The sequence below is a fragment of the Hydra vulgaris genome, chromosome 02 (genome assembly GCF_038396675.1).
Source record: "Hydra vulgaris chromosome 02, alternate assembly HydraT2T_AEP".
Classification (NCBI taxonomy): domain Eukaryota; kingdom Metazoa; phylum Cnidaria; class Hydrozoa; order Anthoathecata; family Hydridae; genus Hydra; species Hydra vulgaris.
This window is the reverse complement of record NC_088921.1, coordinates 45,018,237-45,037,500: the sequence shown is the minus strand read 5'-3', so window position 1 is coordinate 45,037,500 and position 19,264 is coordinate 45,018,237. Positions and strand designations below refer to the sequence as shown.

The 19,264-nt window shown below is 28.5% G+C and overlaps 2 protein-coding genes across 2 annotated transcripts in view; both read left to right on the top strand.

Annotated features, from left to right (window-relative positions):
- Positions 1 to 6,998, top strand: part of LOC105843243 (tetratricopeptide repeat protein 17) — a 28,272-nt gene extending 21,274 nt beyond the window's left edge. The window contains exons 4-7 of the mRNA XM_065791074.1: positions 5,814 to 5,923; positions 6,059 to 6,206; positions 6,343 to 6,482; positions 6,638 to 6,998. Coding sequence (XP_065647146.1) covers positions 5,814 to 5,923; positions 6,059 to 6,206; positions 6,343 to 6,482; positions 6,638 to 6,812 — 573 coding nt within the window. The 3' untranslated portion in view covers positions 6,813 to 6,998. The remainder of the gene's footprint in view (positions 1 to 5,813; positions 5,924 to 6,058; positions 6,207 to 6,342; positions 6,483 to 6,637) is intronic.
- Positions 6,999 to 7,456: 458 nt separating this feature from the next.
- LOC101241044 (talin-1) overlaps positions 7,457 to 19,264 on the top strand; it is an 81,165-nt gene continuing 69,357 nt past the window's right edge. Inside the window, exons 1-6 of the mRNA XM_065791073.1 lie at positions 7,457 to 7,677; positions 7,881 to 7,988; positions 8,081 to 8,156; positions 16,711 to 16,817; positions 16,895 to 16,969; positions 17,551 to 17,712. Of these exons, the coding sequence (XP_065647145.1) occupies positions 7,893 to 7,988; positions 8,081 to 8,156; positions 16,711 to 16,817; positions 16,895 to 16,969; positions 17,551 to 17,712 (516 nt within the window). The 5' untranslated portion in view covers positions 7,457 to 7,677; positions 7,881 to 7,892. The remainder of the gene's footprint in view (positions 7,678 to 7,880; positions 7,989 to 8,080; positions 8,157 to 16,710; positions 16,818 to 16,894; positions 16,970 to 17,550; positions 17,713 to 19,264) is intronic.

The following is a 19,264-nucleotide window of genomic DNA, read 5'->3' as shown; positions in this document are numbered from 1 at the left end:
AGAAGTCACGAGAGCCTAACTTTTGAGATGAGATACGAGATTTCATGACCTGAGAATAGCAGGTTTTGGCGTTAGACAAAACTTTTTTACAATTGTTTCTAGCAGTAATAAACAGATGCCTGTTTTCTGGAGAGTTGTTTCACTGATAAATATGGAAGTAACGATTTCGATTGGCAATCGCAGCAGCACAGTGTGAGAAAAACCATGGAGGAGAGTGAGGCTTGACCTGGAATCGTCGAGAGGGAATAAAAGATTCCACGCCATCCTGTATCCACGAAGTTATGTAAGAAGCACATTTGTCGACAGGAAGACAAAAAATTTCTACCCAAGGGCCATCACGAAGAAAATCACGTAAAGAATCCCATTCAGCTTTACTGTAGTTGTAAGATGTTCGATAATAAGGGTATTCAGGTGATGAAGAAGAATGAGATATTAGTTTTAGAGAGATCAAACTGTGATCAGAAGCACCTAAGGGTGAATGTGGAGAAACTGAGCACTGACTAAGATCAGAAACAAGACATAAGTCGAGTAGAGAAGGTAAATGATTCGGGTTGTCTGGAAAGCAATTTGGAAAGTTGACTATTTGAGTTAGGGATTGAGAAAGGCGAAAGTTGTGGGCTTTAATGCCTGCAGAATCATTGACACTAGAGCCAAGTCATTCAGAGTGGTGAACATTAAAGTCACCGACAACAACTATATTAGCTGATGGTCAAAGAGAGAGGGCTTGGTCAATATGATCAGAAATAACGTCAAAAAGTGTGCAGTCTTGAGATGAAGGAGAGCGATATAGAACAAAGAGAAAGACGATAGAGTGAAGTGGTGCTAAACGAAGAACATGAAAGAATAGTTTGTAGATTCAAACTTAGTTTCAACACAAATGGGTGAATTCTTACGAATGTAAATGCCTAGGCCAAACATGTGACTATTGGAGTCTTTACGAATTAGAGGAAGATAACCATCAACACTAAGATCACAAGATGAGACAACTGAACTCAAAGTAGTCTCTCAAAGAGCAAGTAGGTCTGGTGAACTTTGCAAGAGATAAGACTCAACAGAAGAAAAGTTACTTTGAAGACCACGAATATTAGTGAATGATAGGTTTAGAGAACTTGGTGATGATGATGGTTTTTTGTGTTTTATAATTTTTGTTACTTTATTCATTTTTAAATTAGATTGAAGAACTTGACTCAAAGCATAGATAGTACTCAGAACACTGTTTAATAGCCCAAGCAATTGTCTCATTACTACTAATAAACCCTAAGCCGTAACAAAGGGCTCCAAATGTGGCCTCCGCAATGCACACCAAAAGTACAAACAGGGACACCATCCATGCGCAACATGGCACTGTTAATACTTTGATATTTTTCAGCTGTTGATGGAATCAGCCTCTCTGGGAGCTACCACAGAGTTCGAGAAACCTGACTACCAGCCGGCCTCAGAACCATAAAACTGAGTTTTAGAGCTGTACCCTCATTAGGAGATAATAGAATGAGTTGCCTAGTCATAAAAACAGAGACACAAGCAAAACCCATGTATTGAGTCAAGAAGATTCAGCATTCAACATCCTAAACTGGAAACAATGTATTAAAAATACATCTGCACCAGTCTAATAGATGAAGAAGGGGTGCAAGGCTGGTCAACAGATAGAATCTGTTTACCCCTTAAGTCTTTGCCTAGGAGGCCTTCTACAAGACAGTAGCCGGGTGCATTTAACATCTGCCCAAGATGAGTATTTTTATCGAGACACCATCTCCAGCTTTTACTCAACCAAGAGCCCCAAGTCAGGGGGTGTTTTAAATCAGAGTTGGCATCTCCTTGCCTTTGCCTAAAAAGGTGTATCCTACAAGGCAGCAGGACATGAAGCAGATTGTACTGGGTTACATGTTACCAGTAGCAAGATAACCTGATCTGACATTAATTAAGGTATTAAGGATCTGACATTAAGGATCTGACATTTAGGATATTATTTATCTGACATCTGACAATCTGACATTATCTGACCTCTGACAATCTGACATAATCTGACATCTGACAATCTGACATTAAGGATCTGACATATATATATATATAATATATATATATATATATATATATATATATATATATATATATATATATATATATATATATATATATATATATATATATATATATATATATATATATGTATATATATATATATATATGTATATATATATACATAATATATATAAAATATATGAATATATATATATATAAATATATATATAATATATATATATATATATATCTATATATATATATATCTATATATATATATAAATATATATATATATATATATATATATATATATATATATATATATATATATTATAAAAAAATATATATATATGCACAAAAAACCATCATCATTACCGAGTTCTCTAAACCTATCATTCACTAATATTCGTGGTCTTCAAAGTAACTTTTCTTCTGTTGAGTCTTATCTCTTGCAAAGTTCACCAGACCTACTTGCGCTTTGTGAGACTAATTTGAGTTCAGCTGTCTCATCTTGTGATCTTAGTGTCGGTGGTTATCTTCCTTTAATTCATAAAGACTCCCATAGTCACATGCTTGGCCTGGGCATTTACATTCGTAAGAACTCACTCATTTGTCGTGAAACTAAGTTTAAATCCACAGACTATTCTTTTATGTGCTTTCGTTTAGCACCACTTCACTCTATCGTCTTTCTCTTTGTTCTATATTGCTCTCCTTCATCTCAAGACTGCACTCTTTTTAATGTTATTTCTGATCATATTGACCAAGCCCTCTCTCTTATCCATCAGCTAATATAGTTGTTGTCGTTGACTTTAATGCTTACCACTCTGAATGACTTGGCTCTATTGTCAATGATTCTGCAGGCATTAAGGCCCACAACTTTTGCCTTTCTCAATCACTAACTCAAATAGTCAACTTTCCAAATTGCTTTCCAGACAACCCGAATCATTTACCTTCTCTACTCGACTTATGTCTTGTTTCTGATCCTAGTCAGTGCTCAGTTTCTCCACATTCACCCTTAGGTGCTTATGATCACAGTCTGATCTCTCTAAAACTAATATCTTATTCTTCATCATCACCAGAATCCCCCTATTATCGTACCTCTTACAACTACAGTAATACTGACTGGGATTCTTTCCGTGACTTTCTTCATGATGCCCCTTGGGTAAAAATCTTTTGTCTTCCTGTCGACAAATGTGCTTCTTACATAACTTTGTGGATTCAAGCTGGCATGGAATCTTTTGTTCCCTCTCAACAATTCTAGGTCAAGCCTCACTCTCCTCCATGGTTTTTCTCACACTGTGCTGCTGCGATTGCCAATCGAAATCGTTACTTCCATATTTATCAGTGAAACAACTCTCCAGAAAACAGACGTCTGTTTATTACTGCTAGAAACCATTGTAAAAGGTTTTGTCTAATGCCAAAGCCCGCTTTTCTCAGGTCATGAAATCTCGTATCTTATCTCAAAAATTAGGCTCTCGTGACTTCTGGAGAATCTTTAATAGTATTAATAATAAGGGCAAATCTGTAATTCTACCCCTCTTGTATGGTTCAGACTTTGTGACCTCACCTAAAGACAAAGCTGAATTGTTTGCTAAAAACTTTTCATCAATATCATCTCTTGATTCCACTAGTTGCATTCTACCTGATATTACCATCAAACAGGTTGATCTATTGCTTGACATTTGTATCACTACAGCTTCTGTATCTAAAGTAATTTTCCTGCCTAGTCTCTTCTACAGCTTGTGGCATGGACAACATACCTGTTATTGTCTTGCAGAAGTGTTCTCCGGAGCTGTCGTCTATAGTCTCAAAACTATTCAACAAGTGCTTATTAGAGTTTTGTTTTTCAGCCTGCTGGAAAGCGGCATCTGTTATCTCTATCTTCAAAAATTCTGGAAAGCGATCTGGTTGGTCTAACTACCGTAGGTGGAGAGGTTAAGGCTTTCGCTCTTGACATTTCTAAAGCTTTTGATAAAGTTTGGCGTGCTGGTCTTCTCCATAAGCTTTTTTCTTATGGGGCATTTGGCAACATCTTTAAGATTATTGAATCCTTTCTTTCCAATTGTAGCATAAAAGTTGTCCTTTATGGACAGCACTCTTTTTCTTATATTGTAACTTCAGGGGTTCCTCAAGGTTCTATCCTTGGCCCTATACTCTTTTTAAATTACATTAATGATCTTCCAGATATTCTCACATCTAAGGTGGCATTGTTTGCTGATGATACTACCGTTTATTTTTGTCGTGATAAGAAACCAACTTTCTCTTATTGCTTGGAGGGGGCGTTTGAGCTTGAAAAGGATCTCACTTCTGCTACAGCATGGAGCTAAGAGTGGCTGGTGAACTACGATACAGATAAAACTCAATTTTTTTCAGCCAATCGTTATCCCATTTAGATCTTCCTATATTTATGAACGGTGAAGTACTCGATGAGTCATCTACTCTTTATTTTCTAGGATTAACTCTTAGTTCTGATCTTTTTTGGAGACCATATATCAAATCAGTTGCAAAACTAGCATCTGCTAAAGTTACATCTCTTTATCGAGCTCGACACTTTCTTACTTCGGATTCTATTCTCTATCTTTATATATCTCAAATCCGGCCTTGTATGAAATGCAACCATGTCTGGGGTTGATCTTCTAATGATGCCCTTTCTCTTTTAGACAAGGTGCAAAAACGCATTGTAAACATTGTTGGACCTGCTCTTGCAGCCAACCTCCAACCATTATCACATCATCGTAATGTTGCTTCTCTTTCTCTTTTCTACAAATACTACAATGGGCACTGCTCTTAAGAGTTAGCGTCTCTTGTGCCATCTGCTAAAATTCATTCTAGTGTTACTCGTCATTCAATTAAGTGTCATCTTTTTTCTGTGACTGTTCCTAAGTGCTCCAAAAATGCTTATTCGTCTAGTTTTTTTCCTCGAACATCAGCTCTTTGGAATTTGCTTCCTTCATCTTGCTTTCCTGATTCATATATTTTGCAATCCTTTAAGTCGTCTATCAATCGTTATCTTGCTTTACAATCTTCATCTTTTCTCTTCCAGTAACTTCCAACTTTAATTAGTGGTTGCTTGCAGCCTTGTTGGAAGCGAAGTTGTTTAAAATCCTTATATATATATATATATATATATATATATATATATATATATATATATATATATATATATATATATATATATATATATATATATATATAAGTGTCCCAAAAAACACGTATAAAATTTTTTTTGGGTAGCTTTTTTGGGGTAACTTCCTTAAACATCAGACGGGTCTCTAATATTATTAAAATAAAATCATTTTTTTAAGTTTCACTGCCTAAAAAATTACACTTTTAACTAAAAATAAAATTATGCATTTTTACAAAAAAATAGTTTTAACATTGTTTTTCTTAACGTTTGTTATTTTAAGTTTTTAATAATATTTTGTTTTTAGTTTTAGTTATAATAAATATTTATTTTTAATTGTTTTGAGCATATATTAAAAAAATCTAGAAAATAAATGTATAAAAACAAGCTAGAAATAAAATTTGATGACAGTAAACCAGTATTTAAAATGATTAAGTTGTCTTTGTTTTTTAATGTTTTTTTTTATGGTTATATATTCACAATAAAGACAAGATTTTTAAGTAAAAAGTTGCATTTACAAAATTGACTATTGTTGTTTTTATTTCCTTATAAATGTCAAGCTTATATGAAAAAGTGTTATTTTTTTCATTTGAGTTGGGGGCTGAAGGCATTATTCAATCCATAAAAGTTTTATAAATTTTGTAAATAACTAATATTATAAAATTATAGAATGAAACATCTTGGATTCTCCTAAATTTTGCTGCAATTTATTGGAGAGTCGCTGGAAATTCTTTTGAAGCAATAGAATGTTTGCGTCGTGCACTTGATGTTTCTCCAAGGTTATTATAATTTCTTTAAAGTTTTGAAACAAATTATGTTTTGGCGTATTTCAAAAGTATTTTGCTGACAATATTTTATCATTTCAGTATTTTTTTTCATTTTTTTAAGGATTCATAAAAATTTTTTTATTTAAGGATTCATAAAGATTTGGCTTTAGTAAGTCTTGCAAACATTCTCCATCAATCTAAATACTCTTTGGATGCTGCAATTTTAATGCATTCTGCTCTTGAGATCACTAATGATTATGATATTATATACTTTACTCTCGGAAATATATATGGGGTTTGTATTTTTGTTTTAAATATTTCCTAGGAAAAATTGTTTTACTAATTGTTAAATTTTAATTGTTAAATCATATAGCCTAATTAACTTCTCTAAATATTTTCTGAGTTATAAGTAATAGTTTCAATGTTAACAGGCTCTTGGTCAGTATGATCTTGCAGACATTTGTTATAAATACGTTTATGAACTCCAACCTGATTTTGAAGCAGCTCGTCTAAGAATGCATGCAGCACGATGTGAGCACAAAATGAATTTGATTCTTAATAAGGATCAAAAGTATGTAAAGTTTCAAGCTATTATTAAGATTTTATCATCATCATCATCATTTTCATCAATCATCATCATCATCATCATAATTGTTATTGTTACTATTTTAAATTTTTTTCTTCATTTATTTTTCTAGTTAACACTTATTTTCAAAATTTTTTCAGCATTTTCAATAAAAATAATGAAGATGAAAAAAAGGAAGATGAAGAACTATCCATAAGGAAACAAATAATAGAAGAGCATAAAAAAGAGATAGAAGAAGAGATAGGCTATCCACTTAACAAGTACAATATTTATAATGCATTAGAACTCCCAGAAAACGAGAGAGGTCAAATTTAGTGATTTAATTTTTAATAAAAATTTATTTATGAAGAAAACCTATTTATAAATTTATTATTATTTTGTAAAAAGTTGAAAGCAATTATTTTAACTTTAAAAGACTTTATTTTTATTGACTTTTTTTTTTCAACAGTTTTTATTTGTAAATTTTATTCTTAAATATAATTAAAATAAAAATTTTGAAAAACAGTTAGTGATTTTTTAATAAAAAGTTTATTTTTGTTATAAATTTATATATATATATATATATATATATATATATATATATATATATATATATATATATATATATATATATATATATATATATATATAATTTTCTTTTTAACATTTTCAAAACAAGTTTTATATATTTGTTATAAATATTTGTAAAATGTTTTATTAAAATAAAAATAAAATTAAACAATTTGTCTTTGAGTTTTTTCTTTGTATTTTCAAACTTCTCTCAATTTTTTCCATAAAAATGATAAAATTTTATAATATTACAACTTTAGCAAACCCTTTAAACATTAGATTGATGCTATCAAATAATGATGTCATCAAATAAAAACCCTGCACCAACTTATTTCTTTAAAAAAATGCTTCAGGAAAAACTTAATTAACTTTTTCTTTTGATGAATGAAAAAATCAAATTTTATTGATATAGTTTGAGATCAATAAAATCTTATGTAATTTATTTATGAAATTCATTATAAAAAATCACATTTTGTATATTGGTTTATTGTTTCTTAATGGCATTGTTATTATCACATGGTCAAGGAAGTATTATTTATTAATTGGTGTAATTAAAAATTATGTCATTCATATTTCAAACATTTTTAGTTTGTTCTTATAGCATTTGTTTTGATCTTTTAAATTTAAAAAGGTAATATAAATAGTAAATTAAAAAATTAAAACAAATAGTATAATTTAATTAAAACAAATAGTATATTAAACATTTAAACAATGAATTAGTTGCTAAATAAATTCAAATAATTACTATGTTGTTAATTTTTTGTTTTTTAAGTTTCTGGCAACCATGAGCACTTTGAACATCAAAATTGATTTTTTGATTTTTTGTTTTTTAAGTTTCTAGCAACCATGAGCACTTTGAACATCAAGATTGATTTCATGATTTTTGAAGATCAAAAGATTGATGAAAAAACAGAAAAACCAACTTTGATAAAAACATTTCAAGTACATTTATTTTTATTTTTTGTGTTTTAGTGTAATATAATTAAATTGTTTGTTATTTAGTTTAATTTTTTGATTAATAAAAATGTTTTTAGGTATCATCATCTGATAGAGTAGAAGAAGTTATTAAATTAATTAAAGAAAAAGTTTCTGTTTTAGAAACAAAACCAAGTAATTAAAAATTATTTTAAGTTTTATATATTCTAGATCGATTATGTAATATTATTGTATTAAAATGAATTCAATTACAAATATTTAAATTGAAATAAATACAAGTACTACTGTTTACAATAAAACTAATGTATTGATGTTTGCAGTTTTTGCATACAAATTTGCTGAATGGTCACATATGAGCAGTGGATCTTCAATGGAAGAACGAAGTACATCAGGAAAAAAATAAAAGAGAAATTGCTTTCAAACAAAACAAATTTAGACAGTTGTCCAGACAAAAACAAAGAATAATAGAATGATTATTTTTAAAAATAAAATAAAAAATACACATAAACAAAGTATAGAATAAAACAAAATCTTTATTAAATAATTAATAAAAATATAAATTAAGTTACTTACCAAACCAAACCAAGTTATATACCAAACCAGACCGAGTTACTAAATCTTAGCATATATTATAAAAATCAACTGCAAAGTAAAGCAAACTTAAAATGATATGCATGAAAAAAAAAAATAAAGAAATATCATTAATGCTTTTACATAAATCTAGTTTGTGTAGTGGTAGGTAATAAACTTCTCAGAATTGCATTTATTATTATTTGGGTTTTTAAGGAATTCTTAATTTCCATTTTTATCTTTTTAAGATTGCCAAGGTCTCAAAACTATGTTTATTTCACCAATCAAAAACATGCACTATTTTTCTGTGTTTTGTTTTCTCCTTCACAATAATTTCACCTAATTCATTTGACACAACTTTTCTTACATCATATGTACATATTTTTCTTACATTAAATGGTTTCTACCTTAAGCTAATGATTAACTTTCATGTTTTGTTTCTATAACTTCTTTGTTTTTATATATTCTTCATTTTAGTGTATTTCTTTACTTCACACACAAAAGTTTTTTGGCTTAACTCTTGAGATTTTAGGTATCTTTTACCATGTTATTATTATCTTTTACCATATTCACATATTTTGATTCTTATAATTGTTATGTTTCCATTATTGAAATTGTTATTTATTATTATTTGTTTGCTTCATTCTTTCCTCAGACATTCTATTTTTAGGAAAGAATGATGTATGCTAAATTTATATGCCATATGAAATAATATATGAAATGGTTTTCATGTAAAGTTTATATGCCGTATCAAATAATAAAAAAATTTATATGCTAAAAGATCAAATAATAGAATGATTTTAAGTAAAAATATTTACAAAAAATTATTTTGACACTTTATCTGTGACCTGCACATTTTCATCCAACAAATTCCACTGTTTGACCCTGGATATCAGAAGCTTAGCATTTGAGTTGGTAAAACCTAGATCTCTGATTAGATTGTTGATGTCTTTTTGGTTATGAAAGTATGGCCTCCTCTCCTCAACTACACCTTAGAAACTGTAATTTGTTGCTTCAAATTCTTCCTTGCTGTTAGACTTATTACTTTCACCTGAAGATGGTTGATCTCTCTAAAGGGGACTGGAAACAAGCAGCTCAGCTGTGAGGTACAGGGCAATCTACAAAGGAATGTCTGGTTAAATGACTTGAGGTGCATTCATGCCTGAACCAGGTTTTGTTTGATCAACAATTCAAAAGTAGCAGTTGCTTGAATGGTTCGTTGGTTGTTGACAAATTTAGGGGTAGCAAACTTTACAAGCCTCTTTCTCTCTTGTACCAATCTGTAACACAATTTGAACATTATATAAATTTGAAGGCAAAATATTTTACACAATTTTACTTAATACAGGGTATAATACTAACATATAACATATTTTCCTATAGTTCATTGATATGTATGGAAACTTTTTCAAGTATAACTATTTTAAATGAACTAAATATAGCATATTTCAGGTAATAACACATCAAATCAACCAATTTTTTGGAAATTTTGGCCACGAGTCCTCATATTTTTATTAAACTTCTTTGACTATTGTATTTTACAAAAAAAAGTTCTTACAAAACTTTGGCCCAAAATATTGATCGATTCAAAGATAATGCAATTTTATTATTGACATGGTTCCCAAAAATGACCTGGTTTTTATGATATTTTTATAAAGATGTTTTCGAACGAGAAATAATGAATAAAATGAGAAATGGCAAAATAAGTAAAAAGAAAATAAGAAATAAAATGGCAAAGTATGAAAATAAGAATTAAGAATGCTTTTTTGCTACAGAAAAAAAATATAAAAGGAAACATGCTTAATAATTAGAAAAATGACTCATAATCTAAACTTTCATGTCTAATTTATTACTCAATTTTTGTCAAACCTAGGAAAAAAGATTAGGCATTGGAAAGAATAAACAAAAATAAAATCTACATTTTTTGTAAATAAATTTAGAAATTCAAATAAACTACTCAAATTTTTGCTTCATTTAAACCAAAGTGTTGCATTTTGCTAGGCGCAAATTATATACATTCTGTTTGGTGTTGTCTGTTGGCTGCAAGTGGTACACATTCTGTTTGTTGCGAAAGTGAACAAGATGTTATTGAAACTTTAAACAATAAAGAACAACAATTATATTTTTATGCTGTAATATTGAATTATCAAACTTAATAATATTGAAAGAGATACTACATTTAAAAATATATCTTATATTGTGTGAAAGACATACTACAAAATATTTAAAAATGTATATTATATTGTGTGAAAGACATACTACAAAATGTTTAAAAATATATCTTATATGGCATTTTGCTTGGTGTGGTTTATTCAATATACAAAGAAAATCATGTATGAAGCTGTAAAATTTAAATATTTTAGATTATGCATAATTTTTTGTTCCAACAAAAAGACTATTGTTCAACTTCACACACTGGCGCTACCAAGTTGGTCAATATCAGAAGTAAAAAACAACTTTGAAGTTACAGAATACCTGGCAAAGGTGGATAGACTGATTTTTATCAAAAAAAGATTTTTAGCTTTTTCTCCATTGTATAAAGGTACAGCCTTTATAAAGTCTCTGTTGTATAAAATCTAAATGTTAAGGAGGTTCTATTAAATGTTTTATGGCTCAAGTGATTTAATGTCAAACTATGCTAAAAAAAAAAGATAATGTAAGTATTGAAAAGAACATCTACAAACAAAAAAATCTGCTTTTGTGCAAATTAAAGGAAATATATTTAATATACCCAGAAATACAAATAGGCTTCTTAAAATTTGCTTCATTTAGATCAATACATTATGTACAAGTGGTACACATTTTGGTTTGTGTTTGTTCTTATCACCAAAATGTCATATTGCTTGTTGATACCTTAAAAAATGAAACATATAAAGATTTACTTTTAAAAACTGTCTACTCAATGGAAAATAAAGAATGCATTCTTGTACAGTGTGATGGTTGTCTTGGTAAAGAACCCCTCACCATGTATTTGTTTGAGATTTTTTGAGAATATGAAATTTTTAAATAAACAACTAGTAATTGCAAATTATAGATCATGTAACACTATTGACAGCAGATGTTACAACTTCCATTGATTTTTTATTAAATTGTTTTGAAAAGCTACAGGCTCATTCTTTTTCCCACTCTCAATCTTGCTACCTTATTTGACTAAAAAAAAATTTGGATAAATTTAGCATTATCATTAAAGCTGAATTGAACTTTGTCATATTCCACAGAAAGTCACCATGCAACCACGAGGCTGTATAAAGATTGACAGTGCATGAATGTTTAAAATGACCATACCAAAACTAAATAAGTGTTAGCTTCATTTACATAAATGGATCAGATTTACAGTTGTAACATGAAGAACAACAAGAAAGGTACAATGGAGTAACAACTCTACCTGGTACTCATAGCTTTCATCAGTTTATTGATCTTGGGGTAACAGAGTTAAGGTAAAAGGTGTAGTACAGACTCTAACTACACAATAATCCACAAACTTAAAATGAAATTATTTTGCAAACTTAAATGAAAATATAATTCACCCTAATTTTATCACTTTAGAAGCTTATGTAGCGATAGTCTATGGTAGTAAGTGGTGGATTGGTATCATAACTGGAATTAACCTGCAAGAAATTGATGCTGAAGTTAGGTTTCTCCACCTAAAAGGTCTATCTGCATATTTTAACTTGCCTCAAAAAGATGACTGCTGTTTTATTCCCAACATAAATATTCAAAAAAATCTTTTCCACAAGCTTGCTTAAGTTCCGGTGGTAACTAAGTTTAAAAAGAAAATTGGCAACAATAAAATGAACTATTACAACTTAAAATTCCTTCAATAATTAAAAAATCTTTTTAATAAGTATATATTTTTTATTAATTTTTTGAATTAGAGTCAATTTATTTTTATTGTATACTGTAAAATTGCCTAAGTTCGGTCACCATGTAACTTTAATCATTTAAGAAAAAATATAAAAAAAGCATGCAAAACTCATATTTTATAAACTTTTTTTTCTTGAATAATATTTGTTATTACTTTGTAAATATCAATCTATAAAAAAAATATTAATGTTTATTTGCAATCTGCTGAAATAATTCTTTAGCTATACAAAAAAAAATTCAAAAAAAAGGCATTGTATTAAAATCTAAAATAAGCAAAGCATTAAAATAAACGATCAAATTTAACTTGAGTATTATTAAGAATCACCAAATTAATTATATTTACGAAAAAAAAATTATTATTTTTTAAATATAAACTACTTTTTTATAAAAACTAGTGAAATTTTGAAATACTTTAACTGCTGTCATTCATGGATAAATAACAAAGGAGACAATTAGCATGAATGTTGTAAAATGTTGATATGTTAAAAATTTGGCTTTGCGAATATGAACTTGTGTTGCAGTTGCGTAAATTTACAGGTAACTTTACCTGTAAATTTACCAGTAAGTTTTGACATTTTTATAATGGGTACTCACCATAGTATTTTATTTGAATAAAGAAATTGTTTGTAATTTTAAAATTTACGGGTCAATTTATGGGTAAATTTTGATTTCAAAATTTACTGTCAAATTTCAATCACTGAATATGAGCTAATTACAAAACAATAATATATATTGTAATGCACTGTAATAGTTCTTTTTCAAGTTAATACATATATTTCATCTATGAATATATGTGAGAAAGCTCAGATGGCTCATCGTTTGAAGGCTGTGGATAAAGATATTAGTAAAAGGAAAGCAGCTATAACATTTGGCTTTAAAAGATCAACTTTCATCGACAGAAGTAACGGCAAGCATACTAAAAAAAATGGCAAACCAACTAAGTTGAGTGAAAGCATCAAGGACATTTTAGTAAAAATTTTGATATTTATGAGTGATATTGGCTTTAGTTTGACTAGACTTGAAACACTGTGTGTTGTTTATAACTATTAAGTTAATTCAAATCAAATGTGTTTTAATGGCGGCGAAGTTACACTTGCCTGGTATTTCTCATTTATTAAACATCATTGTGATGAGCTATCTCTCAGAACTTCAAATAATATGCCATCAAACTGTGCAATGTCGACTCAGCCTGTCACTATTGATCGATGGTATTTATTAAAATTATGTTTATATGTAAATATATTTTATAATAAATTGGTTTTTAATAAAAAAAAGGCACACTTTTTAAAAGGTAAAATTTAATTTGATTGTAATGTTTACAAATTGTCCCTTTTTTATAAACTGCTCAATTTATAGCATTTTAATAACATACTTTATAATTTTTAAAAATTTTTAAATCAAGGTTTGCACAAGTTTCTGATATGTACAATATACATGGATTTGCAACTAAGCCGTTCCACATTTTTAATTGCGATGAATCTGGTCTTCAATGTGATCAAATTTAAGGTATTGTGTAGAAAAGATTCAAAAAGGCCTAAGAAACTTAGCCTTTTATTGTTATGCTTTTGGGACATTCTTGCCTGTTCTAAGGCCAAAGGTATTTATGATAAATACCCAAAGTATTTATTTTAAGAAGCATTTAAAATAAATGTGCGAATTATCCAGAATACTCTGCATTTCAAAAACTACTATTTAATTAATTGAATTTTTGGATTGATGTCCAAATGGCATGTAACTCAGGACAGGCCAAACGGTGCCACCTTTGGTGTCACACAATCTGGCTGGATGGAAGGACCTGCTTTTGCTGGATGGTTTGAAAAGATATTTGTCCCACATTGTCGCAAGCTTGAAGGATTTAAAGTCCTTTTTCTAGATGGCCAAGTCTTACATGTAATGCTGGAACTAATTCACCTAGCAAAAGAGGAGAATATTATTATTTTTAAGCTACCGGCTCATACATCTCATGTGCTACAACCACTTAATGTAGGCGTATTCAGGATGGTAAAAAGTAAATGGCACGGAATCTTAAACAAACATTTTATTCAAAACGGTTTCGAACATCTCACAAAACTTAACTATTCTAGGTTGCTCAAACAGCTTATTGACCAAAGCTTCTTTAGCAACAATGTGCGTTCCGGCTTTAAAGGAACAGATTTTTTTCCTTTATAAAAATAACTAATGAAAAATTAGCTATTGGATCAATTTTTGCACAAAGTACTCAAGCCTTACCAACACTCCCTATACCAGTCACCGCAGTTCCAGAAATTTCTTCAAATATACAAAAGCATAGAACTTCAAGCACACAAACTTTGAGCTCATTAAAACAAATTACTCCATTAACATGGTGCATAACTGCTTGAGCATTTAAAAACATCTATTTCAATCACTCATGCTCACTGCGTGAGCATGAGTGATTGAAATTGATAAAAACAAGTGATAAAAACATCTGAAAAAAACAAGTGATAAAAACATCTGAAAAAAACAAGTGATAAAAACAAGTGATAAAAACAAGTGATACAAACAAGTGATAAAAACAAGTGATAAAAACAAGTGATAAAAACAAGTGATAAAAACAAGTGATAAAAACATCTGAAAAAAACAAGTGATAAAAACATCTGAAAAAAAAAAAGTGATAAAAACATCTATTTCAATCAATCATGCTCACTGCGTGAGCATTTAAAAACATCTATTTCAAATGCTTTACATGTTGGCCTGCCCAAAGCTTCTGTATCAGAGTCAAAGCTAAATGTTTGTAATAATAACACGCACCTCATAAAAAGTTACATTATGACTTCTGAAGAAGCTTTGACAGAACTTACAAATAAGCAAATAATGGCACAAAATAAGAAGAACAAAATACAAGCTAGAAAAGTTTTGTGTGAAAAAATAAATCTAGCAGAGGTAATCAAAATTCCAAATATATCAGAATCCAAAGTGACATATATCAACACTGTAAATCTAACGGTTCTTTGAATTCAAAAAAAATGTCAAGCTTGTGACATTTGGAGATGAAATTGCAGCTCAACAACAATTATGGATGCGTTGCAAATCCTGTGACAATTGGGTGTGTGGATCTTGCTGTTCTACTTTGTACAATGATATGTGCTAGAATTGCCAATAAACATACTTATTTATAAAGCTTATTTATAGCAAGCTAGTATTTTTTTTTCATTAAAAAATTCTTTTTAACTTAATTGAAAAATATATTTTTAATTTTATTAACCAGCAGCATAGCGAACATAGCACATAGATGCCCCCAAGAAGTCCTTATGGTCTTTTCTGTGATAAGACCGTAAGGATTTCTTGGGGCACCTGAACAAAAAAAGAAAAAGAGATAAAGGCCAAAGTAATAAAATAGTTAACTAATTATAATAAAAATAAAAAATAATACTATTTATACTTACAAAGGTCTTTTTTTATGTGGTCCATTTTGTTTTCTTTGGCGCCCCAAAAGACTTTTTTTTAGAGTCTGGGATGACTCACTCCTTGGTTACTGGTATTACCTGATATTGTATTATTAAACAATAAAACAACATTTAAAAATTAGTTTTCATTATTCATGACATGATGCATTATTAGGATTTATATAGCGACCAAACTTATGAGATGGTATTGAAAGTTTGGTCAAAGTAGATGTTTTCATTTTAAATTAAATATTGAGTACTAGTTTTTATTTTACATTTTTTTATTTTTATGATTTCAATTATCAATATTTCATAATAATTGCCTGGATGTTTCAGGAAAAAAAAAAAACTTTTTATTTATGCGTAATAAAAAAATGTTCAAAGCTTATATGACCAAAATTAAATTTAGGTATTTTGAGATTTTAGATGCCAAAAAATGGGTTATATAACTTTGTTATTTATTTTTAAGCATATTTCTTTCATATTACAGCGTTCTAAGTTTTTGAGTTCTGTATCAAAGAAGAATTATAACTATTTTTATAATTTTGCCATAGTTATTTCTAATTTTATAAATAAAAATGTTTTATCAAAATATAATCAGTTCAATATTTGAATTGTGATATCTAAGGAGCCCCTTAACATTTTTTTACTGGAATTTTGCATGCAATTATTTTTTAATAAATAGGAATCAAGTGTCAAAATACGAAACAAAAGGGAAGACACATAGTTCAATGAGTGATTTAATGTAGAATTAATCTTCCTTTGATTGACTATTTTACTAAACATTTGCATATTATTTTTTTATGCAATACTTTATTGTAATATATTTTTTTAATTCTGATATTTTTTATCTATTTTATTTTTTTAATATTTATTATTTGTGTATGCAGGTAAGAATTTTGGTTTTGGTTTGTTTTACAATGATTTAAATGATGAAAAAAAAAGTTATTGGCTCATGAACAGTAAAATGATTGGATTTTATGGAATTGAAAATGGGGTAAGTTTTAAAAAAATTATTAACCCCATATATAATTTGTTGTATACTTGATGTGCATTTTATTCCTATGATTATAGGCTACATTATACTACAAAGAAAAAGATAGAACATTAAATGTTAAAATGCTTGATGGTACAAAAAAAAAATTAGTGGTATGTTTTTAAAATATGTACTAATTTAACAAAAACTTATAAAAAGTATTTATTAAAAAAAAAATTATAAAAAATCTATTACTGCTCCAGCCTTCGGAATTCGAATCTGCATTTGGCAATGCAAACTTAACTGCAAAATAAAAATGTTTGAGGTTGGCAAAAATTCACCGACCTCATTTTTATGTTGAATGGTAAAATGTTTGTTTCAAAATTTTTTGTTAACCTGATGCCAACCTCTAACAGTTTAAAGTCGACAATTTATTATTGACCTCATTTTTCTTATATTATATGTTATATATGACCTCATTTTTCTTATATTATATGTTATATATGACCTATTTTTTCTTGTATTATATGTTATATATGACCTATTTTTTCTTATATTATATGTTATATATGACCTCATTTTTCTTATATTATATGTTATATATGACCTATTTTTTCTTATATTATATGTTATATATGACCTCATTTTTCTTATATTATATGTTATATATGACCTCATTTTTCTTAATTCTGATTGCTGCTGCTGTAATAATTGTTCAAATTTTTTTTTTCAAATAATAAAAATTATACTTTAGGTAGATGATAGTAAATCTGTGGGACATGCTTTAGAAGTAATATGTGAAAAGATTGGAATAAACTCTTTAAATGCTGATGAGTATGCTCTATTTATTGAAGAAGAAAAAGAACAAGAATTACTAGATATACCAATACAAGTTAATCGAAGGGCTTCTGTCATGGTTTGTTTTCTCATGTTTTTAATAACTTTCTTACCTCCACATATATTCTTGTTGTCTTTTAATTATTTTTTAAGTGCAACATTTTTATGTACTTCATTATTTTATTTTTATCTTTTTTATATTTTCATTTTCTTACCATTTCTTTATTTCATAATTTACAAAAATTACAGTTTTTTTTTCATATTTTAATTTTCTTTGTATATAATACTAAGAAAATTAAAAAAAAATTGTATTTTGTTAGTATAAGATGTTTGCTTTGACTTAAAGTATAAAGTCATGACCTTCTTTTTAGAAGACTTTAACACTATACTTGAAAAAATCAATGTATAAAGATTTTTTTTTAACAGAATGTTCTTTTGAAAGTTTTTACTAAAGTTCTTACAAACACAATTATAGAATATGTTTATGTCGTAAGATTTTTAAATTTTTTAATCAAGAAAAAAAAAATAAAGTGAAAATCACAAAACACAAATCATATTAATTTTCTGAGCATATATAACGATTAATTTATATTGTTCTTTTTAAAGTCAGGTTATAAACTTCTTATTTAAAATTTTGGTCCACCACAGTGACTTTTGACCATGAATACAAGTACATTAATATTTAATTTCTCATTTTAAAAACATATTTTTGGTGTTAAACCCTTTAAAATTTGAATATTTGGCAACTGATAATCTCAACATAATTGATGGTAAGTGGAACTTATTTCTTGCAAAATATTAAACTATAATATCAGCAAAATAAACTACTTTTGGTAGGTATCACAACCTACTAAAGATTTTCCCATAACATTTAAATGTGTTTTATTTAAATATCTTTTATTGGTTAATCTTTATAATCAAGCTTCATTATTAAAGCGAAAGTATTTTAAGAAAAGCAGTTAATTGTCAATTAGCAACTACTGTACTGTATATTCATGGTCTTCATGATGGACCTAATTTTTAATGAGAGTTTTGTCTGTTTATAATTTGACTCTAGATTTTCAACTAGAGCAATAATTTTAGTAAGTTTTGTATGTTAAAGTAGTTTCAATTATTATAGATATAGTCAGCCAGAACCAACCAAATTTTTTTTTCAAACCCAAAACAATAGACCTGGTATTTTTTACGTCCATCTTTGTGGATGGCAGTAGATGACAGAAAAATGCCAGTTACAGTTTGTTTATAATTAAATTTAAATTGACACTTGTAAAAAACTAATCAGTAAAGTTATCCAGGTTGACTGAAACATCAATAAGTCTATATAACTCACTAAATCAATAGAACGTCAAAGGGTATTTAGTTGTGAGGAAATAGTTGCAGATTTTTTTTTTAATTTCAATTCACCTCCCCAAGGCTATGAAAGCCACTCTAGTCGAGGAGGCTACTTTAGTTGTGGTTAAACAAACCTTCTCTCAATTCTATAACTCCGAAACACAAACCTTGACTAACAAGGCTGCTGCGCAGAGAAACAAGTTTAGCGCGATACTACCAGGGATGTGGTAGGTATTGAACTTAGAGCTTCTTGCTTATGAGGCAAGCGCTCTACCCTGGCTTAGCCAGGAAAGCATTTG